The sequence below is a fragment of the Pogoniulus pusillus genome, chromosome 3, assembly GCF_015220805.1.
Source record: "Pogoniulus pusillus isolate bPogPus1 chromosome 3, bPogPus1.pri, whole genome shotgun sequence".
Lineage (NCBI taxonomy): Eukaryota > Metazoa > Chordata > Aves > Piciformes > Lybiidae > Pogoniulus > Pogoniulus pusillus.
In genome coordinates, this window is record NC_087266.1 from 20875377 (window position 1) to 20902644 (window position 27268).

The 27268-nt window shown below is 39.3% G+C and overlaps 1 protein-coding gene across 5 annotated transcripts in view; it reads left to right on the forward strand.

Annotated features, from left to right (window-relative positions):
* Positions 1-27268, forward strand: part of SGCG (sarcoglycan gamma) — a 163457-nt gene that overhangs the window by 82775 nt on the left and 53414 nt on the right. For all 5 annotated transcript variants that reach the window (XM_064171867.1, XM_064171860.1, XM_064171873.1 and 2 more), the window contains 2 exons: positions 12823-12924; positions 21439-21526. In XM_064171867.1, coding sequence (XP_064027937.1) covers positions 12823-12924; positions 21439-21526 — 190 coding nt within the window. The remainder of the gene's footprint in view (positions 1-12822; positions 12925-21438; positions 21527-27268) is intronic.

Consider the following 27268-nt stretch of genomic DNA (forward strand, 5'->3'; position numbering starts at 1 on the left):
AAAGATATCCTATTTGGGGGGGGGAGGCTGAGAGAAAGCAGACATGAATTCATTATTTTCAGCTATTTTAGAGTAGACAGATCAAATAAATATGTCTTGAGTTTGGTGAATAAACTGCAATAGAGTAATTTTAAAATTAAAATTAGTTTTGTGAGAAAATTAGAAAGTTCAGGGGGAAAAAATAGAGGTAGATTATTTTTTTTTCCTGTGGACATAATGTGTCAAAGTTTTGCATGAAATGGAAACTCCATATTTTGCTTTTAACATATTGAGACTGAGGGGAGCTAAAGGGAGCTGCTAGTCCTAAGAGTTTAGAAACTAAGAATCCTAAGGGGTTTGGGGCTGTAACAGGGCAAGGAAGTTAGAAGCACTGTGAACTATTCTCCAGGGTCCAATAGGTCTGAAAGACGAGAATTTTAATGTCCCTGACATCTGCTGAATGGGCAAACATGGCAGGATGGAAACAGTGAAGGTTTCTAGAGGATGTCAAGAATAACTTCTGCATAGGACAACTAAGGAGGGCACACAGCTGTATCTGCTACTCATGGGCTTCCATGGGAGCCAGATTTGAAGGGTTAAGTTACTCAAGAAAGCTTGCTGGTGTTTAATGACACAAGTAATCTGTCCTGATACTCAGGATGATAAGTTAGAGCAGGTTACTTATGGCAGAACTTCAGTGGAAAAAAGGCGGTATAGAAGAGCTGGAAACAAAGACAGGCTTACAAATGTTTGGGCGAGGACACATACTAAGCTGCCTTTATGAGCTCAGCTTCAGTTAAGACTTATGAGACAAGGACAACAAGACAGGCTACATTCATAGGTGCAGAGAGAATTGTTTAGTTCTCTTGCAATGTCACCCTCTGCCATATTTGAAATGCTATGGAAACTGAGGGAAATGCAAGTGTTAATGTTTGTCTTCAAAAAGCAAAGCCAAAGGGGCAATTTAGTGAATTATGGGCTGCTCAGCTTCACTTCAGTTCCTGGGAAAATGATGGAGCATGTCCTCCTGGAAGACATTTCAAGATCCATGAAGGAAAGTAAGGTAATGGACAGCGGTCAGCATTGATTTAGTGTGAATGATGCCTGACCAATGTGATTGCCTTCTCTGATAAAATGTCTGGAATTCTAGACAATGGGAGGACACAAGATGTCATTTAGTTTGACTTTAGCAAGGCTTTTTAAACTCTCCCACAGTATTCTTGTACTCTAGTTAGGATGTTACAGCAACAAAGGGTAGACAGTAGCATAAGTAAAAAGGTAAACTTAGTGGATGGTAAAGCTTAGAAGATAGTTACTAATGTGTTGTTCTCTACATGGAAAACAGTAATATGTGTTGCAGGAGTCCATCCTAAGACTGGTCCTCTTCAATAACTTTACAACTTAGAAGAGGTTTTGCAGATTATACCAATCTGAGAGTACTATTCAATACTTTGAGGCTCAGGCTCCATTCAGAAGAGGATGGAGATATTATCCAACCTTATGAAATTCAAAATCAAGTGCAAAGTCCTGTTCCTGGGAAGGAAAAGCCCCTGGCACCAATGTAGGCTGATCTTGCCTGTCTAGGGGCAGCTTTATGGGGATGAATGTGAGAATTGGTGGGCAGCAAGCTAAGCCTGAGCTAATGGTGACCCTGGCAGCAATGAAGACCAGGAGCTTCCTGGGTGTTGTAAACAGGGGCAAAGGCAGAGAGAATGGGGAGTGATTATCTCCTTTTACACTTATTAGACATGTATATGATACAGCCTCCAGCTCTCAATCTCCCAACAGGAGAGAGATATTGACAAATTTTAGTATAATTTTTGGTATTAAGAAGTTTTGTCTTGTGATTAACCATCTGATGTTGCCAGGACAGAGTAACTTTTTTTTTTTATACATAAATATTATTACAATAGTTAATTCCTCTGAACTCTTTTATTTTGCTGTCTTAATTGATTAAAATGACTGCATAATTGTAAAAACCCGCTGACTCTTAGATTATAACACTTTAATTTCAAGACCATCAGTTAGAATAGACTGGATCTTGCCATATGAGATGAAAACTCAGATCCTAAAATATTTAGCAAAATAGTGAATTTATTGAATGCAAGAATACTCCTTAGTCTCATTGTTCTTTTCTAAATTCATATTGTGGCATTGACTATAGAATTGGGAATTTTTCAGCCTAACTAAAACTGTCTTCCTTTATATGGAAAAGCTGGGGGTTTATTGTGCTGGAGATAACCATGCTTCAGCAGTCAGATGTTTACAGCACTCACTTTGGAGACAGAAGCCTTTGTTGCAATTAGTATTTAAGGAATTTCTGTGAAATAGAACAAACTAGTAAAAGAGAGAGTAAAAAAAATAATCACAGCATCAACTGTATTATCATCTGTTGGTTAGAGCATGGATCTCTGGAAGAAGATATGAGATAAGACATGAGATAAGGGGAGAATTCTAATCTGAGTGCAAAAAACAAGTACTGCAAACACTTATTCTTACTAAAGAGGACATCAGTAGCTCTTCATGTTGCCCTTTGTGTGTCTTGACTTTACTGGTAAGATGGTCACCTATGAGATATTGACTGTGTTTGTCACTAATGACAATCAGATAATCTAACTTCAATAAACAGAATCATAGAATGGCCTGGGTTGGAAGGGGCCTCCAAACGTCATCTAGTCCAACCCCATCTATGGTAAGCAGGGGCATCCTCAACTAGATCAGGTCGCCCAGAGCCCTGTTGAGCCTCACCTTGAATATCTTCAGAGACAGGACAACAACCACTTCCCTGGGCAGCCTGTTTTGATTTGATATGCCTAGATCTGTTGGACAAGTGACCAGGACCCTTGAGGAGCTGTATTTTGGAATTTGATTCCTAAACTGTTTAAGAATCTCCCATACTAATTCCCCAAGATACAAGTTCCATATTGACAAGGCTCTAGAAGGATAAATAAATGGAAAGCAATTTTGAAAAGCTGGACAGTGTTTAGCTAATTTGCATAACACTGCTTTATACAACACTGAGCATCTGAAAGCTGTGTAGAGATTAGCAGCTCAGTTGGAGGCATTAACAAGAGCTATTTGCCTTCTCAGTTTGTTACACAACTGATATGATTTCACAACAATAATCTTTGTGCTGCCTCAGTAATTTGAGTCTGTTTGGTTGGTTTTGGGTTTTTTTTTTTTCCCTTTTCACATTTTAACTTTTTTATTCTATTCCTTAGAGAAAACAAAGTTTGTTAGACTGGTTTCACATTTTCTCCTGAATATAACAATCATTAGATATCACATCGAGAATTAGTACTCACATCCTCACAACTTCCCCCCATTATACTGATCTATTGTCTCAACACTGTAATCAGTGAAGACTTGGACCATAATTTTTAGGTCACTATTGAATTTCACAGATTGTTATGCTAGTACTCCAAAGCTGGGGTGTAAAAACTGCACCTGAGCAGGTGATTAATCATTTCCAATGCACTAGCAAATTTTGTTCAGAAACCCTATATTAAATCAGGTATGATACCATTGAGGTTATGCTAAATTATTGTAACTCTAGGAACAGTGGTGCACCAAAGATTATGCCTAACTTTTCTTAGCCTTTCTTGAAGAAACACATTCCTGTGCAACCTGATCTAGTGAATCTGCTTCAGCAGGGGTGTTGGACTAGATGATCTCCAGAGATCCTTTCCAACTGCTACCATACTGTGATTCTGTGACACCTGTGTTTCCATGGGTTTTAGTGGATACCATGACTATCACATCCTACTGGAATAAGAAATGCCAAGGCAGCTGTGCTGTTTTTCACATTGATATGAGCGGATGGTCATGAAGCAGGAGTGTTCCCCAGGATAACTTGCTTTCTTTCTCCAGTGTGTGGAATTTGGCACATTTATTCTGAAAGAACAAATTTAAGCAGAGTGTCAGAAAGAGTGGCAGACAGGCCTATAGTTTTAAATGCACTGCCAGTCAAACACGATTCAAATGTGCACTCAATCTCATGTTCTCCTGCCATCCATGTTAAAACTTACGTGGGTGTAAGTCACTAACAGAGGAAAGTCAAGCCCTCATATCAAGCCTTTGAACAGCCTGTGGATCACCTTATGACAGGAATGAACTCAGTATATGGAGGGCCAGGCACAGAGTGTCCAGTCCATCAATGCATATTCTAAGCATGGTTCTTCCTAAGAGCAGCACTAATGTTCAGCCTGCTCTGCTGCCTGCACTTCAGGTGGCCATAAAGGTAGAGGCAATGAGGTCTGGGAAGGTCTCTGCATTTTTAGGCTAAAGTGTGGGTTTTCATAGAATGAAAAACAATGAATATAGAATGAACATAGAATGAAATACTCAATGATCCTAGACGTCTCTTCCAACTTGCTTAAATCTGTGATTCTGTGCATCACAGAAGGTTAGGGGTTGGGAGGGACCTCAAAAGATCATCTAGTCCATCCCCCCTGCCAGAGCAGGATCACTTATACCAGAACATGCAGTTTTACTTCTAGTTTCTCTTTTAAGCACACATATTTCTGGGACTGGAATAAATAGGACAGTTGCTACAGTTAAACAAAAATACCCCAAAAAGCAACAATATAGAGTTTTCCAAATATTGTTCACAGGTATTTTCTTCTCTTGGTTTATTATTGCTTAGTGCTCTACCCATTTATCTTTTCCCAGAAACTTTTATTGCAGACATGCAACTCTGCTAGTCATCTTCTATTCTAATGGGCAATTAATAATTTATTAATAATTTTTAAATATTAAATTATTTTAAATACTTTTAGATTATTTTTCAAAATTGTCCACAAGACAATAACAACAGATAAGAAAATGCTACAAAGCAAACTAGATGATCTTACTATATAGACACATTAATTGGTTGATACTGATGTAGCTTTATAAATATTACATGTATTTTAACAGAAACTAACTGATTATGTAATCATATGCTTATGTGAACAACTATTTAAGCTCTTGACAAATTCAGGCACCAAAGATGGAAGGAAGTACTTACGGAAATGTGAAAAATATGAAATTAGAAAAGTGATGGATTGAGAAAGTAAAATTATAACTGAAAATCAAGTAACACTTTCTGACAGTGAAATTTACCAGACTGTGTAATAGCTTGACTTATTAAATTGAAGATGCTCAGTCATTTGGAACATTTAAAACCAGACCAGACAGCAATAAAAATGTAGGGCAGAGAACACTCATTCACAGCAAAAGTTCTCTTTCACATGCACTAATGAACTTGTACAGCCTTTCCATGAGTGTTATCAGCAACAATGTCTATTCTTTGAAACTAGTTGCCATTTGAAGAATGTTACCACTTTTTTTAATACTGAAATGAGATTAAAAATAATTCACATATTCTCATCCTAAATGTCACTAAAATATTTTCATGTCAGAACATCAATATTCTATAGTTTCTGCTCTGAATAGTCCTGAACAGCTGTATTTTGCTATTTTACCTATAAATTAAATAAAATTTGCCTCTAACCAGGCCACAGTCATTCTCATTGTCTCCATCAGATGATCAATGTTTAGGTATTCTATAGCTGAAAAGAAAGATATTAAGATAATGCAGAAAAGCTGTTATCTAAGAAAGTAAGACTGGAAAGTAAGTCTTCTCAGTAGTGTGATATATACTTGTGCATATCATGTATAGAACACTCATTTAAATGAAAACATCTAAGTTTACTGTTGGAACAATTTATAGTATTGATAAAGAGTTTTTTACAACCTGAGCACAGTGAGATTCTAGTCTTATACACAAGTTTAAGAACTGTGGACACATGAGCTCATAAGGGCTTGACTGCAGATCGTGATTCTGCTATGCTAGTTTTAAGCTGTATGGAGAAACCTAAATGAAGCTGCCCTTGGCAAAGCCTATGCCAAAGGAATGCCAAATGTTCTGGTCTCATGATCTGATGTACTACCTTATTTTCTGAGCCCAGGCACAAACAGTAACTGTGTGGAATTCCTGAATTACTGTTTTTCAATATAGGATCCTTAGGACATGTCTTGAGCTGAACTTGGCAGGAAATACAAAGAATAACAGGAAGGGTATCTACAAGTATCTCAACTAGAAAAGGAAGGTTAGAGAAAGTGTAACCCCCATGATGAGAAAGAATAATGAGCTAGTGGCAACAGACAAGGAGAATGCTGAGGTGCTCAACAACATTTTTTCCCCAAGTCTCTATTAGCAGCTTCTCTCCTCACACCTCCTGACTTGATGGATCACAAGACAAGGACAAGAGAAGCAAAATCCTTCTTGAAGGAATTGACCGATACAGTTCCCAAGCCAAACTCATTTGAAAAGTCATAGAAAGTTAATCTGGAACTGAATCTGTTTTGAGAAGATATTTTTTTCTCCTGAGTAATACCTGTTGTCAGGTTAAGTCCCTGATGACATGGAAAAAAGAAACATTACACCCTCATTAAGATTCCGGATGACACCAACCTCGGTGGTGTAGTTTACACATCAAGGGAGTGTGATGTCATCCAGAGGAACCCGGGCAAGCTGGAGAATTGAATTTATCAATGGCATTTAGCAAAGGTAACCAAACCTCTGCTCTTAAACTTTATTTAATCAGTAATACTAAGATGAGTGGAAGGCTGAGTAATTCAAAATGAGGTGAGGTTGTTATTGGAGATTATCTGGTTTTAATTGCAATATAATGCAGTGGCTGCTATTAAATATGATAATTTTGTTTTAAAATAAATCTGCATGATAGCTGCAAGACAAAACATAAAGTAAAATATTTAATTCCTTTCACACAGAGCTGGTGACATCTTCAGGAGTGCTTTCTGGGGGATACAACCTCCCTCTCCTTTTTTCATCTCAACTGTTCTGTCAGAGTGGAGATCCTTGTGCTTACACAAGGTGTATGATTACACAGATGTAGCAAACTGAGACCACAGGATGAAACATCTCCTAGTACAAATGGTAGGCCTTACAATACTGAATCCATACATAGTCTGCATAATCATATAGACCATGGAAATATCTGTGATTCCTTAGAGGAATAAACATCATTTACCAAAAAAAAAAAAAAAAAAAAAAAAAAAAGCAAACCTTTACAAATCAAAGGATTTTAACTCCATTTCTCTAGCAAAGTTTCATAGTCACAAATGTTAATATAATAAAATGCATTAGCCAACTTAGAAAACTCAGCTCCCAGATAAATATATGTAGCAGTGGGAGTAGCAGTGTTATTTTTCTGATGTTGAGTAAATTGGTCACAGGAGATGTAATACAAGATGTAATGGCATTTTTATTAGCCAAGTATTATTCGGCTTTGAAATAACTGTACTGTGCAGAACCAGAGACAAAATTTGGTCCTTGCCAAGCAAGAAAATTAAGCTGGAACTGAATCTGTTTTGAGAGGCTATTTTTTTCCTCTTGAGTAATACCTGTTGTAATTAGTACCTTTCTTTACTTAAGAAAGTCTGCTACTCTAGATGTAGAAGGACAAAGAAGACCTTGAGAATATTTTGAAAGTATGCTTTGTAAATATCAGTCTTGTTTTATGGAAGAAATATTAGCAAAACTAAGAAAATGTCTACAGCATCATGAATTTACATCATGTGTAGCCATTGCCTTACAAAAATTTTGGGTTCAAAGTGACCATCTAGTTTTTTAGATCATGGAAAGTTACATATTCACTTTGTAGCTGTATCTACAAGGGGTGTTTTAGTCTGTATCCAGACCTAAGCCAGATGAGACTAACTTCTCTACCAGGAGTGCTTACTGTTGCTAAGGGCTCTGATTCGACCAGCGTCTTTGACAGAAAGACTCTATTGTCACCTAAGACAACATTGGATAACCTTCTCTGTCTGCACCTGAGAAGTGGAGCCCTTGCAAGAGAAAATGAGATGAGGCATCAATAATGTTATTATACCAAGCACGTACTCAGCTCCAAAATAGATATTGTAAGTCAAACAGAGAGTTTCATCAGATTCATTACCAGTCCTGTTTTGCTGATTGCTCTTTAACAATCCCTATCCACAGCCCTATTATCTCAATGAAACAGTACACTCTTGTTTGCAAAGCAAGTTCTCTAAATAGTAATTGCTGCAAGAAGTACTGCAGTGAAAGCTGGATCTATAAAGCCATTAATTGAACTAGCTTTGGGGCACAGCAAATGATATCTTGGTCTGAACTTGCCAAGGTCTGTCCCTGTGCTGACCTAGAAGCAGGATGTAAGTATTCTATAAGTAAGACAAGGTGTTATCTGAATGGAAATTCTTCATCTTCTTTACACTAATGTTAATATCATTATCAGTTCCTATCAGCTTGGAGATAAATCAGATCCAATATTGGCTTGGGAGATAAATCCTGAATATGTCATCTGATACTCTTGACTGTGTAAGCGAGCATGAGGCTTGGCTACCTGAAAGCAACTCACTAGGAATGCAAGAGCCCTAGAGCTACATCTGCATGTTTCAAACCCTAGTAATCCCTTAGCAATGTGCATCTTTCCATGTGACTTTTTGGTTGTGAACCAGAAAAGCTATAACAACTGATGAAAGAGGAGAATTCCTTGCATTCTGTAAAAAGAGAGGCCTTTAGCACTACCCATATCAATGCTGTCAAATTTTATTTATTCAGTTCTTTCTCCATTTTCTTTCATAGCCAGAAGGAGGTGGCCATTCAACCACAGCCACCAGCCCACATTTTGCAACTTTTTGGTCCTAATGAAGGGCTCAGTCCACCTACGGTCCTCTGAAAGAAACTTAAGGGCCTTTGCACAGCTTCTGAACTTACTGTAATTCTCTGGTGCTTTTGTGTCAAATGGAACTGCTTCCCCTTATTTCAAAGGAAAAACATTATACATTTGTTGTGTCTAGAATCTAAGAGAATGACAACCCATCCAAGATGGTCCTCTCATCCAGATGGTCTGTAGTATAATGAGTCTTGCCTGTGATTCTAATAGTGGTGGCTATTCATTTTGTGTGGTTTAGAGTATCCCTATTTACCCAATTCACTGAATGGATGTCAATATCCATTAGACCATGATTTCTGAATTGAAAAAGCCTTTACTGAGCTTTTTCAAGGCTTGAACATACTCAGAACTTTTTTTTCCTAGAAGGTTTTTCTCTGTTTTTACAAGCACTTAACCTCCTCAGGAGCATTTTCAAATTAGAAAAAATGTTTTTGCTGTATTTGAAGACATTCTGCTACTCCAAACAGAATATGCTTAGCAGTTGCAAAATGAAAACTGGTCACACCTTTGTGAACACTAATGCTAAATTGCATCTTTATTGCACAAGAGTTTGGCAGCTACTAGCAATTTCCATGTTAGTCAGCTCCTTGCAGCAACAATTAGCTTAGTGTTTACACTTCCATATAACTCAGCCCTTGCCTTGCTGAGTGCTTTGAGGATGTAGAAAATAAGAGTCTTGGAGCTATATGCACAACAATGTTTTATAGCTCAATGCCAGCACATGCAAGCAGCGACAGTCATGAGCATCAGGATAACAAGAATCTAGACTTGCCATGCATTTTCTGTGTTTAATGAAGCACTTTTAACAGTTCTTTCCTAATGAATCTCTTATTGTAAAGCTGCATCAAAATAGTTAGGAATATTTTGTTAAATAATTTGAATAGGAACAAATCAAATCCTTGAAACTGAAAGAAACAAATTTGTTCCTCACTGAGGAAGTCACAATACTCAGTAACTAATAATTGGTTTCTACTAAAGTGTTAAGGTAAGAAGCAGAATGGTCATTGAGAGAACATTATGTGTAACTGTACTCTTCCTTTTTATGGTACTTATCACTGGATCTCAGAGCATCAGGGTGATTGTTTATCCTAAATCATTCTCATTTATATTCCATGTAACTTCAATTTGCCAATTATACAAGAGGAGTAATAGAATTTCTCCATCTCACAATACTACATATCTCAGTGCTTTTACAATCTTGGAAGCCCAAATACTGTGTACTAAGGAAATAATTGTTTACAGTCAGAAAGGTAATAGAAGTGAGGATCATTATGTGAGATCCACATTTTTGTTTTCTCATGTATGTTACACTGTTTATCTGTTAGTCATCACAGATAGTCATTTATGCAGGTAACCCAAGTCTAAATTCCAGTATGTTGCACTTTCCAAGGGGTCAATGAGAATGGATAATGAGGCTCTTAGTGAAATATGTGATAATATGAGCTTTGTGTAGATGCTTAAATGAAATAGCTGATGGAGAAAATAGCAGATACTTGAGGACATACTTATACAAAATAATCCTGAGTGATATGACTTTATTTACTGAAAATGAGAATTCATAAATAACCTAATGTGCTCAGTTTTTCACACGGCATATTATTCTTGATATCAAAGACATTCCTTTGTCTGTATATTGTTTTTAAAATAACCATTGCTGAAAATCTGGATCATTAGAAAGACTGTGTTAAGTAAATTACATCTTTTATTTCAGCATCAATTACAGCATTTTTGTCTCTACTAAAAATTTCTTTCTGGGAAAGCCAAAGGCAGGATAGAGATTACCACCCAGGACTTCGGTAATTTTCTCTGATCTGCTTCAGAGCAAGAATTAATTGCTACTTCTTCCTCTGCCTTCTTACATTTCAAATTTGTCACTATCGTTTTTTATATGCATTCTATAATATACACTTTATTTAGTTTTTGGGGTTTTTTTGAGAAAATTATGCAAACTGTGTTTAAACCTGATGGCTAATGTAATCTACTTTAACCTGATGGGAAGAGGCATGAGATCAGAGCAAATAATGAGACCCTAAATTCAGTTAATTAAATGAGAGCAAATCATTACTGATATTTCTTCAGAATATTTCAGTCATGTTTTTCAAAAGTCTTTGTCTTAAAACCTCTGTGTTTTTATGGCATCGAATTGATACCTAGTGCATATAACCACTTAGGAAAAACTGTCCAATGTCTTTACTAGAGAAATCTATTTCTAAATCATTCTGTGCTGGCTAGGAATTATCATTATGAAAGGTATAGGTGGTCCATCATAGGTATTATTTTAGTTTTTCCTCAATACATGCCAGATATTTTTTAAAAGCTTTGCAACGGTCTAGAATTTAGAAATTGTATTTACTTCCACTGACAAAAGACAGTACATTATGTCTGTCAAAGCAGTAAAACATTTGACCCCAAATAACACATTCCATAAGTAGCTATTCCAAAAGCCTCTTTCCTGAAATAAACTCTTGCTCAGACAGAATTGCAGTTATACTCTTCAATGGAGTGAATTGCTGACATGAGTATTTCTTACTTTATGGAATTTAAACAAAGTGTGTTTCTCTCCTTGTCTTTCTTCAAGCCTGTTAAAGGAAAATAGCTACAGATTATCACTGAAGGCTGGTTAGACACATTATTTTTCTTTATATATTTAAATATTTTATGTATATATATATATATCTATATATATATATATATATAGATATAGATATATATTCTCACTGGTCAGACCATAGCCTCTTTGAAACCAATTACAGTCCCTAAAAATGGTAACTTTTATCAGTGGTAGACATAATTAATTAGAGGAACAAGTTACTGATGTTTCATCAGTGGCCTGTTATATATCTCTTCTTCTCTGATGATGAGAACAATCTGAAAAATACTTGGAATGCAAATGCTTTTTGGAGATATCAGTTTGGTTTTGGTTTTTTTTCATTTAGTTCTCCCACCTGCTCCTTGTAGTTTGAGTCAGTGTGGTGGTAGGCAGTTTACTTGAAGCGTTTCTACACGTGGCCAAAAAGTAAGGCTGCAATTTTTTTTTGTTAGCTTTGGCCTCACTTTTTATGGCAGGGGGAGGAGTAAATGTTTTACAGCTTGGCTAAATGCCTCTGAAATACTTTGCATCTGAATCCTGCAAAACCTCACATGTACTTACTGAAGTAATTTTGCACTCATTTTTCACATTACTAATTTTGTGATAATGAAGTCCAATGACAGGACAAGAGGCAATGGGTGGAAGCTGAGGCATAGAAAACTCCAGGTAAACATGAGGAGAATTTTTTTTGCTGTGAGAGTGATGGAACATTGGAACAGGCTGCCCAGCGGGATTGTGGAGTCTCTCTCTCTGGAGATATTCAAGACCCACCTGGACATGTTCCAGTGTGATCTGGTATAGGTGATCCTGCTCTGGTAGAGGGGTTGGACTAGATGATCTTTTGAGGTTTCTTTCAACACCTAATATTCTGTGATTCTATGATAAGGTCTGGACTGGAAAGCACAGCTGGACTAAAATAAGGAGATTGAGAGCAAATGAAGGAGGTACAAAAACTGACAAGCAGGTGACAGAGAAAAGAAATGGCAATGTGAGAAATGGAACTTTGACCTACAACTAAAGAAAAAAAAGATTAAAAGAAGCATTTCCTGAAAGTAGGAGCAAATAAAATTCCCTCTTTGTCTGTTCAGTAGGCTTAGAAATAATGCATTCCTTGCAAAATACATTATTGATAAAAACAAACCTTGAGGTATTAACATAAGGTTTGCTTTATGTGAGTACTCTTGCAAAAGTTTATTGCTCTTGACATTTTTAGAAGGCAAGCACAAAAGCTATTGAGCACAGACGATGCACTTCTTTTCAAGTTAACAGCTGCAATATTGTTTTTTATTCCCCTCAAAACAAAACAAAACAAAATAAAACCCCCAACTTAATAACTTTTCTTGAAAGCGACAGTTTCTTACAGAAGAAAAAGAAACTAGGAATTCTCAAGATTGTAAATTCATTAATATGGGTATCCTTATCAATAGACTGGAGACAGAGATCTCTGGGAAATTTCAGCTTATTAAAAGAACAAAACCCAAATAGGGCAACAATAATAAAGTATGGAAAATTCTTGCATCTTTTTTTCAGACTGGAATGGGACACCTGCGTGTTACGAAAGAAGGCCTTCGTCTGGAAGGGGAATCGGAATTCTTATTCCCTCTTTATGCCAAAGAAATCCATTCTCGAGTGGTAAGCAGATAATTGTTCAATAATGCTAAAAGAAAATTCATGCAGTTATGAACAGCTGAATTCGTGCCAGGTCTGGGAATCTGCCATGGGACTATATAGATATGTGTGTACATGTACACACAGATAGTTTTGCCTACTTTACAAGCATGGTCATCGAGTCAATGTCATGATGCTATGGTAGAATTAACACTTTCCTTTTAGGCATGAGATAAGAAGTAATCAAAAAGAAATTTTAATTGTCACCGTATATAAGTAATCCTAAATTTTTAAGAGTGTGTAGAAAGTTTTTCATTATTTTTAAAGAGGTTATATTTTAGTGTGGGATTCCCTTTGAAAGAGTTCATTTTGTTTATTCATCCGTTACAGAATAGTTTCAGTATCTCTAAAATTAGTAGATCCTATTGAAAAAAGTTATAATTTAGAATCATAGAATCAACCAGGTTGGAAGAGACCTCCAAGGTCATCCAGTCCAACCTAGCACCCAGCCCTAGCCAGTCAACTAGACCATGGCACTAAGTGCCTCATCCAGGCTTTTCTTGAAGACCTCCAGGGACGGTGACTCCACCACCTCCCTGGGCAGCCCATTCCAATGACAAATCACTCTCTCTGTCAAGAGCTTCCTCCTAACTTTCTCTATTAATTTTGGGGTTTGTCATTTCTAGGGCAACCATATTAAGTGTATGATATCTTTATATATTTATGGGTTTAAAATCTATAGGAGTATATGGAAAAAAAATAGGATATAGTCTTGTTTACATAATGTCTTTGTTTAACACTCTGCTCTAACAAGACCCCAGCAAACAGATTGTGAGGGAAAGTAACACAAAAAGCCCTGGATTGAGATAGAGAGTTTAATAAAGATAATATGAGGTACAATCACTTTAGCCTGTCTCATAGAAATGCCCAGCAAGAGCAGAAGCAGAAGCTAAAAATAAAATGTCACCCTCCACCCCCCAAGCCTATGGTCAGCCCAGTGGAAAAGACTAACACTCCAAAAACAGGAACTGGAAGAGGAAGCTGGAAACAGGAAGCCTGTCATTTTACAATCTGAACTACAAGCCCCATGATACTTCACTTCAAACAGCACTTTCATTTTAAAGCTGGCATGGCATCAGCATGGTATTGAATATTCATCTTCAGGTGGTACTGAATACTCATCATTAGATGAGTAACAGGGATCTGCTGAAGAGAGTCCAAAGGAGGTCTACAAGGGTGATTGCAGGACTTGAATATCTCTCCTTTGAAGAAAAACTGAGAGAACTGGAGCTGTTTAGGGGCTGTTTAGTCTTGAGAAGAGAAGGCTGAGAGGGGATCTGATCTATAACTATCTGAGGGGTGGGTGTTAAAATCAAGGTGATAGTCTCTTTTCAGTGATGCCCAGTGATAGGACAAGGAACAACAGATATAAGTTAGAACACAGGAGGTTCTGCCTCACATGAAGAGACGCTTCTTTATGGTGAGGGTGACCAGAGAGGTTGTGGAGTCTTCCTCTCTGGAGACTTTCAAAACCCTCCTGGATGCATTCCTGTGTGGCCTGCCCTAGATGATCATGCTTTGGCAGGGAGGTTGGACTCAATGATCTCTAGTGGTCCCTTACAACCCCTAATATTTTGTGATTCTGTGATTGACTAAACCCAAGGCACATAAACAGGAAATTTTGTTACTATTAAGGTAAGAAAGGAACATTCTTGATCAAAGAAAATATTGATCAAATGGCACTAAGAGTGGGTATGATATGAAAGATTTTTTTATTTCAGTTTGGAGGAAAGACAAAAGCATCTGAATTGTTTTTTAAATTATCCAGGTGAACTCTCAAACTTATTCCAGTGATTTTTTTTGTAGAGAAGTATCTGTTTCTAGCCAACAAAATGAATATATCTTCAGAACCTGTAATCCAAAGTCTCAAAAAATAGAGCCATATTTTATTAATGTTGTCATCAACCAACAGGACATTTCATTGCATAAAGTACTATTCAATTAAAGTAAAAGCCCAATATGGCTCTTTTATTACTTCAAAGATGTAATCATCCTTACCAAGATGTAGCCAGCTATGAGTCTTTTCTGAACCTAGGAAAAAGTTAGTGTTTGTGTCACTATAACAAAAGAAAATGTAAATAAGTTTATTAGAATAAGGTTGTTAAAATGCCTGATTACTAAAAATAAAACAATGATAATGTATTTTACATCTATCAAGCTGTAGTTTTTCTCTCTTTCTGCAGTACAATCACAGAGTGGTAGGGGTCAGAAGTGACCTCTGGGGATTGTCTAGTCCACCCCACCCTTTCAAAGCAGGTTCACCTAGAGTAGGTTGCACGTGATGGTGTCCAAGTGGGTTTTGAAAGTCTCCAGAGAAGGAAACTCCATAACCTCTCTGGGCAGCCTGTTCCAGTGCTCTGTCACCCTGAAAGATTTTTTTCCTCATGTTCAGATAGAATTTACTGTGTTCCAGTTTGTGCCCATTTCACTTGCCTTGTTGCTGGACAGCACTGAAAAAAGGCTAGCCTCATCTCTTCGCATTCATCCTTTAGATAATTATAAGCATTGGTAAGATCCCCTCTCACTCCTCTCGCCAAGCTGAACAGACCAAACCTTTCTTCCTAAGAGAGGTGTTCTTGTCCCCTAATCATAGTGGTACTTCTCCACTGGACTCTCCAATATTCCCTTGGAATCTCTCCAGCATTCCCTTGTCTCTAGAGTCTATATGTGGACTCACAGGATGGTGTAGAGAGAGAGAAGAACCTCCCTTGATCTGCTGCTCACGCTGTTCTTAATGCATCCTAGGGTATCATTTACCTTCATGACCACAAAGCCATATTGCTGACTCATGATGACCTTGTTATCCACCAGGACTCCAATATCCTTCTCTGCTGGGCTGCTTTTCATCAGTTCAACCCCTAAAGTGTACTGGTGCACGGAGCTGCTACTTCCTATGTGCAGGACCTTACACTTGCCCGTTTCAGGAGGTTCCCCTCTGCAACAAGTATTTCCAAGAGCATCTTTTACTTAGAGGGTGAAATTCCATTATTAAATCTATATTTCCATTTTGTTACTTAGGCTGTATTTTCTGCCTCTTAGGCAGTGGGAAGACTATTTATGTGCTGAAGTGAATTTCCCTTGGGGTAGTTTATCCAACAAAACATGTTATTTAAGATCAGCATAGCTAATACTTAAGAACTCCCTCTGCCCCAAAAAATCATTATGCATTGTTAAGCTACTGTTCGTGCTCATTTAATATTCCTTCCAGCTTTTAATATATTTAGAACAATACAGGGTAAAAGAGGTGTGGCAGCATCTAATATAAGCTTAGCTGTTTAATGACCGAGCATGGTCATTAGTAGCATGAATTTAAATTAGAGTCATTGGGTTATTGCATGTCTCTGCCTACAAATAACTCATCAGAGTTTTTTTTGTTTATTTGCTTGCTTTTTGAAATCTTTGAACTCTCTAGGGCTTAATTGCCTGTAGCTTGATGTCCCAAGTGCCATCCATATATAAATTCTTAGTGAAGTTATGAGATCTAAGTTTTTCTTAGAAACTCATTGCGCTCACAGTTATCACAGCAGCTTTCTGCTTTGCCTTAATAGTTTCCTCCCTGCAGTCTCCTAACAGCTTTTCTCACCTAATGAGGTCTCCAAAATGCTAAGAAAATATGTAGCAGAAGATACACTTGCTATGCATGATCTCCAGAGGCTATTATAAGTTTATTCCTTCATTATGAGTCCAACACAGAGTTGTGGGCAACACCACTGCACTTAGCTAATACATATTCATGCAGAGATACAAGATGAGAATTTATAAATATGTTACTAGATTTTAATTAGCTAACAACACACGTGTAGAAGATGCCCAGATTTGTGGGTCATTTAGCACATGTACTCAAATGTTTCATATTTATCTGACCTTTGCTGAACTTTCTTTTCCACTTCATACTAACTTCTTACCATAAATGTGAATTGCCTTACTATTTTCTTCAGACTTTTTGTTATTTGTGTTAATTCTGTTAGCTTTCTCTGTTCCTGATACAATTTACAAAATGAGATTCATTTATTTTGTCACTTAATGATAAACTATCTTCCTGCTTGTAAGATAGGCTTTTAAAATATATATTTGTTTTTAATTGGACTCCAAACTTCATATTGCTTTGACCACACTAGGTGTTTGTAGTAAAATTCTTCACATAAAATGTGGACAAAATTCTTAGGTTAAATTACAGCAGGAACTTTCTGGGGAGTAATTTTCAGGGATTTGCCCTTCAAGGTGCTGTAGTCTCTCTTGAGTCAAGAAAAAGTACCAGAAGCCATGTATGTGAAAAAGACTGATCTTTAACATTCCAGTAGTTAGAAGCTAATTTATCTAGGAATGTGTATGCCCTCTAAAGTCCTAAACGGGCAGCTTACTAACAGGATTTTAATATCATGTATTGCCTGATACATTGACAACTGAGATCTGCTTAGGCACTCCTCAATTTCTAGGTTCTCATGCATTACATACATAGTATGCTTTAGTGTGAAAGCACCTGTACCACGACCAACTTCATCCCCTCTTTTTCACTCTACCAGTTAGCTACAATTTACTGATCCAAATGAATATGATCAGACTCAGATGATACTGACCACTCTCTTTACCTAATATTATGTATGAGATGATTTTCTAATACTTAATATTAAAGACAGTAGCCAGTATGATCTCCCTGAAAATCAGCTCCATTTAAAGACAATTCAGTTGTTAAACTGAAGAAAAATGTAAGGACTCACTCAATGGCCACTTTACAAAGTTCTGGGACACTTCAAATGACCTCTACTAGGTCTCCTGCTGTGAACCAGTTTCATGACTGTCTTTAAATCCACTGTGATGGGGCACAATGAGCAGCTAGTTCTGTCTAAACAGTTACTCACCTGCTTTCCAAGACAGAAAGCTTCAGAAAGCTCCAACAGTCCTGTAGTACAGAAAGTTCGAGTGGAAGATATGGGTGTCACAACCCAGTTGTGCTGAATCAACTCTGGTCAGCAGTGAGGGTCCCTTGGAATAAACAAAGATGAACAATTGCCAAATGGTTTATTAGACTGGACTGAAGCAGAAGGAAAATGAGAGGGGAAAGTAGAGAAAGAGAGGGAATCCAACTGCAAAGAAAGAAATATCACCATCCCCTGGATTCAGGTTATGGAATTATCATGATCTTGGTGGCTGACACACACTTTGAAAAGGGGGGGCCTCCATGGCAGTGGTGGAAACAGAGCAGTGTGGAGCTGGCAGAGCAGTGCAGGCAGACAAAGCCATTTGGGCCACACAGGCAGTGTGGAGCAGCAGCAGGAGCTGGAGAACAGACCGCCGCAAAGCTGGCAGATGGCACGGGCAGTGCAGAGTAGAGGGTACAGAGCAGAGTGGGTGGCACAGCACAACTGGCTGTATCGGCCATGCTGAGTGAAGCCTTCGGGTGTGCTGCTCACATGTAGCCACCTGGCAGTTGCTGTTACCCCATCATCCCCTGGGGGTAAGAGTTGTGACTGTGTCATGGAGGAGATTTCTCTGTTCCTCCTCTGTTAGGGGGAGGTGAGAAATTAATTTGAGGCAGTTTTGATTTTTTATAAAATTATTTATTAAAATTAATATTTACAAATTTGTACCACCCCCAACCACTGTGAAATCCAGTTTGTATTGCAAAGTTATGAAAATAGCTTGGGATATATTTACAGGGATTAATTATCAAATGGAAATATCAAATTATTAACAATTATAGACAGAGAAAAATTCCCTTAGGCTTAATGCCTCTTAACAACTCTAGTGTCTGCCCAGTGAGGGCTGAAACTGTGTGTGCTCTTCAGATAGAGATAACTTATATTACAAAGGAATTAAAGCTTGCTTAGGTGTTGCTCTTAGGTATTAATCTTTAATCACCCTCTCAGGATTCTGTCTCAGCGTGTGCCCAGTACTTGGGGTCTTTGCAGCTGGATTCTGTCCCAGCTTGCAGGGATGATAAGGGTTCCCAGTCTCTGGGTTGAATAGAGTTTCTCCAACCTTCTCTCCTGGGGTGAAGTGGTCTCTGCCTTGGAGCTGCAGCTTCTTCTGGATGCCGTGCCCAGGGATGATCAGCTGGCAGGATTTCCCCGGTGCAGGAGAAGGATTTGTCTGTGCAGCTTCTAACGCGGTCTCACAGCTAGCAGGCTGTGTTTGCAGGTTTGCAGACAGTCTGAGGGTCTGCTGGGCCTGGATCTTTCCAGATTTACAGAATAGCTGGCAAGCAGTATCTATGCCAGGCAAGCAGGGTCTATGCCGTGCTGCAGGGAGACGTAAGCTCCATAGATAAATGCAAGGACAGCAAGCCAGTAAGTATGGCTGCCCTAGGCTTAAGCAGGGGCTCTCAGCTCCCCATGTATGTATGGAGTGCAGGCATGAATGCCCTCTGCTTCTCAAAGGGCTCGCAGACAGCTTAACTGCTCCTTGAGATCAATGCATGAGGTCTGAGCCTCTATAGTGCTTGCAAGTGAGTAAGGCCTGATCCTGTGTCTAGGCCATGCAAGCAGGTCAGGGCAGCAGGGTGCTGCTGTGGATCAGAGCTGAGTCTGAATGCTCTAAGCTTCTGAATGGTTTGAACAGTCTGGACCGTCTGACCACGTGGTGCTGCTATGCACCCCTCTTTATAGGCTCTGGCTCGAGATTTGTGGCTCATCTGGGCAACTAAAATGACCAATCAGGTTGGCCATAAGCCAAACCTTGCCCCAATAGGCAGTAGAGACATGCCTGGACCCTCCCAATAGGGGATTACCTTCCTGGACCTCAGAGGCACATGGGCTGGGCGTGTGTGGGTTACACAATCTGTTTACTGCCTTGTGGGTCCTGGCAGAAAAACGTGTCCGGGCAGGTAGAGGCATGGTGAAGCCTCTGTTTTGGGGCTGCTGCCCCTCCACCACAGGCTGCAGAGCTGTGCAGACTGCAGTGTGTACATCAGCCTTCCAGTTGCACTGTTACAGTGGTTTTAATCCATGCTGCAGACTGTGTAACACCATGTTTGAGATACTAAAGCAACTGGGATCTCATAATGGGATACAGCAATGGAAACAGGAGGTGTTCAACAAGCACACCAAGCCATGAGTTAACACAAGGGGATGCTTTTGTTTTGGTGAATTAATTCCACACTGAGAGTAGCAGAAAATTCTGAAGTGCCTACCATAGCAAGTCTGGCTTGTGCCGAAGTGTGATAGGGATGAATGAAGACACCAATTACACCTTCTTGGCATGTTCTGGCTTCCATAAGTAGCACAGAATGATAGGTGGGCATGAGGCTCTGCTTGCTCTGCAGATGTCCCAGCTGTGATACGACCTATGGAAAGAGTTAAACCAAATATGAGCGCCATTGCTTTGTGACCTTCAGATATGACTTTTTGTACTGGAACGCCAGATGTGGAACAGCCCAGGGTGTATTACGCTCAAAGCATGGTGCAGGTACGTGGACAAGCAAGTAAGGCTGATCAGCCTGCTGATATACTTCTGTCATCCTTCCAAGTGACAAACAGGGAGATGATTTAATTTCAACTGACAGTCTTACCTGTACTGTCATCTATTAAAGTCAGCTTTGAGCTAGTCAACCTGCTACTTTCTCCATCACCCACTGTCTGAATTGCCTTGCCAGGAAAGTCAGGGCCAAGTGCCAGAAGTAAGCCAAGCATGGAGGCTGCATGGACCACTGAGGAAGAAAAACGCAGATGCAAGTTTTTCACCATGTTGATATGACAGCATAAATTTTAAAAACAGGATATTCACACTTCAGCAAAGTGGCAGTCTTCTAGGACCCACAGTTATGTATTGAAATGAATAAATCTAGTACTTAACCATTTTTTCCCAAAGGATAAAATATTAGCAAGGACATTCATTGGGCCAGTAATACAGATTTTGTTCTCTTGAAGTATTCACTATAAAGTTTTCTCATTTTTAATCTGATATTGTTGAAGTAATCAAAAATACCTGCCCAGGTTATTTGATAACATCTATGTATCACAGTATCACAGTATCATCAGGGTTGGAAGAGACCTCACAGATCATCAAGTGCAACCCTTTACCACAGAGCTCAAGGCTAGACCATGGCACCAAGTGCCACGTCCAACCTTGCCTTGAAGTGCCCCAGGGACGGCGACTCCACCACCTCCCTGGGCAACCCATTCCAGTGTCCAATGACTCTCTCAGTGAAGAACTTTCTCCTCACCTCAAGCCTAAATTTCCCCTGGCGCAGCCTGAGGCTGTGTCCTCTTGTTCTGGTGCTGGCCACCTGAGAGAAGAGAGCAACCTCCTCCTGGCCACAACCACCCCTCAGGTAGTTGTAGACAGCAATAAGGTCACCCCTGAGCCTCCTCTTCTCCAGGCTAAACAATCCCAGCTCCCTCAGCCTCTCCTCGTAGGGCTTCTTTTGGAGCTACAAAGCTCTTCCAGTGACTGACCTAACATAAACAGTAGACTAAATGGTTTAAAATGTTTAAAACTCTAATTATTCCACTGAATCTACTCTTTTTCTCCATACTTCAGGACTCATCACTGCTTCTCCAGTCTACTCACAATGTGACTGTGAACGCTCGCAATTCAAATGGAGAAGTCACAGGCAGATTAAATGTGGGTAAGTCGAGATGATTAGTTCTCTATTTTGGAAACATTGAATACTCACAAAGAGCTTGCAGGATGTAAAGCACTATGGCCATATTTTAGTACCTCAATAAGTACCCAGAGTATATTTTCAATTTCTCAGTCAAGCATTAATTCTGTAAATATTCAAAGCACTTCTTCATTGCGGAGTTATGCAGGAAAGGTTACTGCAGAAGTTACTCTTTCTCTTATATAAAGATGTATTTGTGGTGGTTTGAGGGGTCCCAGGTGTCAAGGTCTGGAGGAGCAGAGATGAACAGTATTTCTGTCCACAGGAGCTAGACCAGTTCTTATGGATTCCGTGTTGTGAAATTAAGGTGCAAACGAGACCAGATATCACCATGAAACTGTTTATTAAAGGATAAGGTTGGGCAAAACGGAGGGAGAGAGGGGAGAAGGGGGAGAGAGAAAGATAAAGAGATCGATGGAGAAGAAAAGAAGGAGCAGGGAAGGGGAAAAGGCTGTGATCATATTACCCTCAGCCGCCGATGAAGGGGAGAGAGAGAAACGGGTGCGTGGCCCAGGAATGATCTTCTGCAGAGTTTGTCAGAGGTTCTTCAGGTGGTGTGCAGTTCTGGTGGTCTGGTGATGGTCTGCCCTCGGTGGTCCGCTGGAGGTGCCACTGGTGGTCCGCTGGAGGTGCCACTCTTGGTCCGGTGGGAATGGTGGTCCGCTGGGAATGCCACTCTTGGTCCGGTGGGAATGGTGGTCCGCTGGGAATGCCACACTTTGGCAGGCATTTCTCCTGCCTTTTTATACAGTTTTCTCTTCAGTGTCCAGCTGCAGCCCCCCAGGGCATCTTCCTGTGCATTCTCACACATTCGCAGGGGTCCGGCATCGCCGGGGGGAGGGCCTCCGCCCTCTCTCGGCTACACCTGTCCACACCCTGCATACACAACCCTTGGGGGCAGCTGAGATAAGATGTGGGCTTCCTGGGCAGTCCAGCCAGGGTGAGGTCTAGGAGTTTCAAAGGTATTGTCTGTTGATTTGCATCTCTGAGCTTTTGGGCCAAGCACCGAGTCTGAGTCCCAAAAGTAACAAGATTAAGGAGAGATGATGCAATCTTTGTTGATTTAGGAGGGACGATGCAATCTTTATCTTTGTTGATTAACAAGAGAGAGGATCAGACTCTCACACCAGGTTCACTTAAGACCACAGAGACAAGTCCTGTCCCAGGGGACAGACCTGGTTGTCTCCAGAAATCATAACTTTGTTATTCAGTCTCATAATCCTGCCATCACTTTATAAGTAACTGCAGCAATGCAGTTGAAGCTTTCTCTTTTCTCCCTTCCTTTTATCTGTCTAGAGGGCTCTTATCTGGTTAGCTAAAGCGGAGGTAACCTGCCTGCAGCCGTCAAAGCCGCAGCTGCAGTGAATTTCTACTGTGCAGTCAGGCCTGCTTGGGCCTAATGGGAGACAATGTCAGGGGAGAAAATGATTTCCAGGGTTTGGTGGTTTAGCTTGGCTAGGGGAGGAGGTTTGGGGAGAATTCTCATGTATCCTGTATCTGTATTAGGTGTTAAAGATTCTGCCACTTTACTCTGCTCTGGTGAGACCTCACCTGGAGTACTGCATCCAGTTCTGGAGCCCTCATTTTAGAAAGGACATGGACCTGATGGTGTGGGTACAGAGGATGGCCACGAAAATGATCAGAGGGTTGGAGCACCTCTACGATGAGGACAGACTGAGGGAGCTGAGGTTGTTCAGTCTGGAGAGGAGGAGACTTTGGGGAGACCTAATAGCAGCCCTCCAGTACCCGAAGGGGGCCTACAGGAAGGATGGAGAGAAGCTGTTTACAAAGGCCTGCAGTGATAGGACAAGGCGCCATGGGTTCAAGCTTGAGAAGGGCAGAATTAGATTGGATGTTAGGAACAAGTTCTTTACTATGAGGGTGGTGGAGCACTGGAACAGGTTGCCCAGGGAGGTGGTTGATGCCTCTTCCCTGGAGACATTCAAAGTGAGGCTTGACTGGGTCTTGGGTGACCTGGTCTAGTGGGGATGTCCCTGCTGCCTGCAAGGGGGCCAGACTAGATGACCTCTAGAGATCCCTTCTGGCCCAAACCAGTCTATGATGCTGTGACTCTACGTATGCCGTATCTTCTCCTGCACATCTTTAAATACATCTTTCTGTATTCCTCTCCAATTCAGCAAGAGTGTTATTATTCTACTACTTTTTTATTTAAAACAAATAAAATAATCTATTCTCTTTCCACTCCATAAACATAACTTAGTACTGACAGCTGCAAATCATTTTCTCAGAAAACGTGAAGGAGAGCATAGCCAGAGAAGCCCTCACATCTTTCTTCATTTCCTAGTATTCCAAAGATGAATACATTTAAGAGGATGTGGAAATATACGTGTTTTACCATGTTTGATAGCAGTAAAATCCATTGTTTTACTGAGTGAAATCAATAGATCTAGACAGATGTAGGTGATAGATCTTGGCAGCAAGAACAAGCAGATTAGGACTCTTCAATGAAAAACACATTTTTAAAGCAAGAGTGGCAACAATGTGTCAGATACAAAAGAAGTTTCCTAAGGTTTGTTAATATTTTTCAACCTTTATTTGACTTCAGAGAAAAAAGTACCAGTTTATTAATTTGTTTCTTCTGAGATCTTCATGCAGCAAACCATAATTTCCTACTTATTTAAGGCTAAATTGATATGCTTAAGTTGTTTACTAGATTTGGGCTCAGATAAGCATCAATGAGCAACTTTCCTATGCTGATAAGACTGTGTAGCTTCTACAAAAATTCTCATTTGAAGAATTTTCACATCAATTCACTGAACATTATGCAAGCTTCACTGTTTTCAAACAAATTTAAAATAAATAAAATAGCAGTTAAGTCTTATAAAGGAGCCTGTTATTCCCATTAAGAATGGATAATTGTACAATTAATCACAATTTGGCCTTTCAGTGCTTTTGAATATTTTTTTTTTCATTTATTTAATGAAGATCCGAATTATTCCTGTTGAGAAAATGCCACTAAATATCTATCAAAACTTGACAGCAGCATTCATGGCTCATTTTGATAATAATTAAAGGTACTCATATTATTGGCAACATTATTAAATTATTAATTTGCAGTAATTAACTATAGAGTGACCACATGATCAAAACCAAGCAGACTACATTGTCAATATTTTTGTGACATGGCTCATATACTGCTGATTCTGTCTGCTCCGTCATGGCTTCAGATGTGTATCTGCACTGTGGTCATGAGCTCATCCTGCCTGAGAAGAAGCTCTTAAGAGATCCTTTGGGAAAGGCAGAATGCACAGCTGATCATTGACCACCACTCTAATTTGTCCAACCTGATCCTTGCCAAAGTCTGAGAAATTTATAGGTAAAATCATGTCAGACTGACATCTGACAGACTGTGTCCAGCTTGCATGACCTAGAACTCCTAGTAGGAAGGATGGGCTATAAAGATGCCCATGAATACTTGGTCCTGTATTGAACTGAGGCACTTGCCAGATGAGTGACCTTACTGCTAATAAGTGGGGTTTTGCATGACAGTGAAAAGATCTGCTCTGATTGCTGCTAAACTCAATTCCATCATCATATTTTAATATACTCATTACAAACTTAGGGGATTGTATCCCTGAGGAAATAAGGAGCTTCACTATTTCAAACTAGGAACTTGACATACCTTTGGCACATACAGGTGCATTACTTCTCAAGGTTTCTGCATGAACAATTAAGAAACTTTGTTGGGGTAAAAATATCAGCATAGAATTGCTTGTTCAACACCTTTAACATAACTGTGGTTCATAAGTGAACAGTCTGGGGTATTCAACCATAATGTGTCTTTCCTATAAGCAAAGAGACCTTCAGCGCTGGAAGCAGTGTAAAAGTATATATTTTACTGAAAAAGAAGCTATTTTAGTTGTTGTGCCAGCCAGTGGGTTTACGTCTTACCTTACAAAAAAGAAGCCTGGTGAAAATAACAACAAATCTTAGAAAATATTTTGGTTTTTTTTTTCCCATACCAGTCACCACTTAGTCTTCTTCTGAAAGCACTGACCAAGAGCAGCACAGGGGGTGAGGTGAAATGTGCTACCTTAAATAAATAGGAAGTTAAAAATATATGCTCTGTAGGACTAGAGACGTCTAAATTGAATTAAAATTATAAACTGAAGACCCAATAGATGGAGAAGGGTAACAGGGTTGAGAATCAGTAGGAACTAAGAAAGCCATGGAGAGAGATTCTTACAGGCAAGACAAGTATGTCTACAGAACTCTTTTCATTAGAATAGCTCGTGTCTTTAAAATCAGGAGTAAAATTCAGGTGTCATTATCACAGCTTGCTGGTCAATGTTTGAAACTGAAATATCTAGAACTTTATTTGACAATCTGATAAAGCTGCTAACCATCATCACAGTGATTCCTTTACTTATCACTTCAAAGCTTTATTCAATCCTAGATTAAAAAAGAAATGTAGCACCTTTGATTTGTACCCTGAGACACAGTAAAGCAGTTTATTGTAAAAGAACACTGAACTTTTTCAATAATGAATGATAGCAAATATATACTATATAGAAAAGAAATATAGACTATATGGTTAATTACCAAATAGTTAGTATCAAACAGTAAATGATGCTTCACCTAAGTAAATGTATGTCTACATATACAGCCTGTCAACAGATAATAGAACAGAGTCAGATTTTGCAGTGGTGTTTCAATGCCAAATATTAACACAGTGGATGAATCACAGAATCAGTCAGGTTATAAAAGACCTTCAAGATCATCAAGTCCAACCTATTACCAACATAATGGCACTAAGCACCAGATCCAGCCTCCTTTTAACTACCTCCAGGGATGGTGACTCCACCACCTCCCTGGGCAGCACATTCCAATGGCAAATCACTCTTTCTGCAAAGAACTTCTTCCTAACATCTAACCTAAACCTCCCTTAGCACAGCTTGAGACTGTGTCCCCTCATTCTGTCAATGTGTCTCTGACTATCTTTATTGAAGAGCAAAGGGCTAGTTTTCAAAAATATCTTTTTGAATGTCAAGGATCATTTAATAAGGCTTCATTTTACAGAAGACCCTAAGTTCTGCTTGTAACATATCTTTTTGAGGAGGAGGGAAAAAAGAAAGAAAGAAAAAAAAGAAGAGGCTTCCAAAGTCATGCAAGGTCTGTGAGAACAGATTCTGGTATACTGAACTTCTAGTTCTCCTCCTAGTTCCATCTTTTACACCAAGGAATAGTAAAATCAAAAGCTTTAGGTCAGGGGTTTAGTTTAAAGTATTAAAAGCTAGAGGGAATTTATTTAGCTGTATAATGAAGTTGCTTTGTACTTTGACGCATTAAATCAGCACCACTCAGAAAGCATGGGAATACAGCAGAAGTCAAAATGGCTTATGCAGTCTGAAAAGAGAATTACAGTTAGAATTCTGCCTAGAGATTCTTTTCATGTCCATCTGTCGTGGAGGCAGGGAATTAATGTGGCCAAGTCAGAAGTTATAAAAATAGAATTATTTTATTTTCCCCAAGTCCTCACCCACAAACTGTATACAAAACTAGTTTAGGTTTATTTACAGATTCTGATTCAATCAAAAATTCTTCAAATGATGGTATGGACAAATTTAGAGATTTAGGGAGTCATGAAATGGAAAAGGCTAAGCTATAAACACAGCTTTACCCCACTCAATCAGGCTGATGAGAGAATTAAGGGAACAGCAGGCTTTACTCACAGAGGTGAGATAG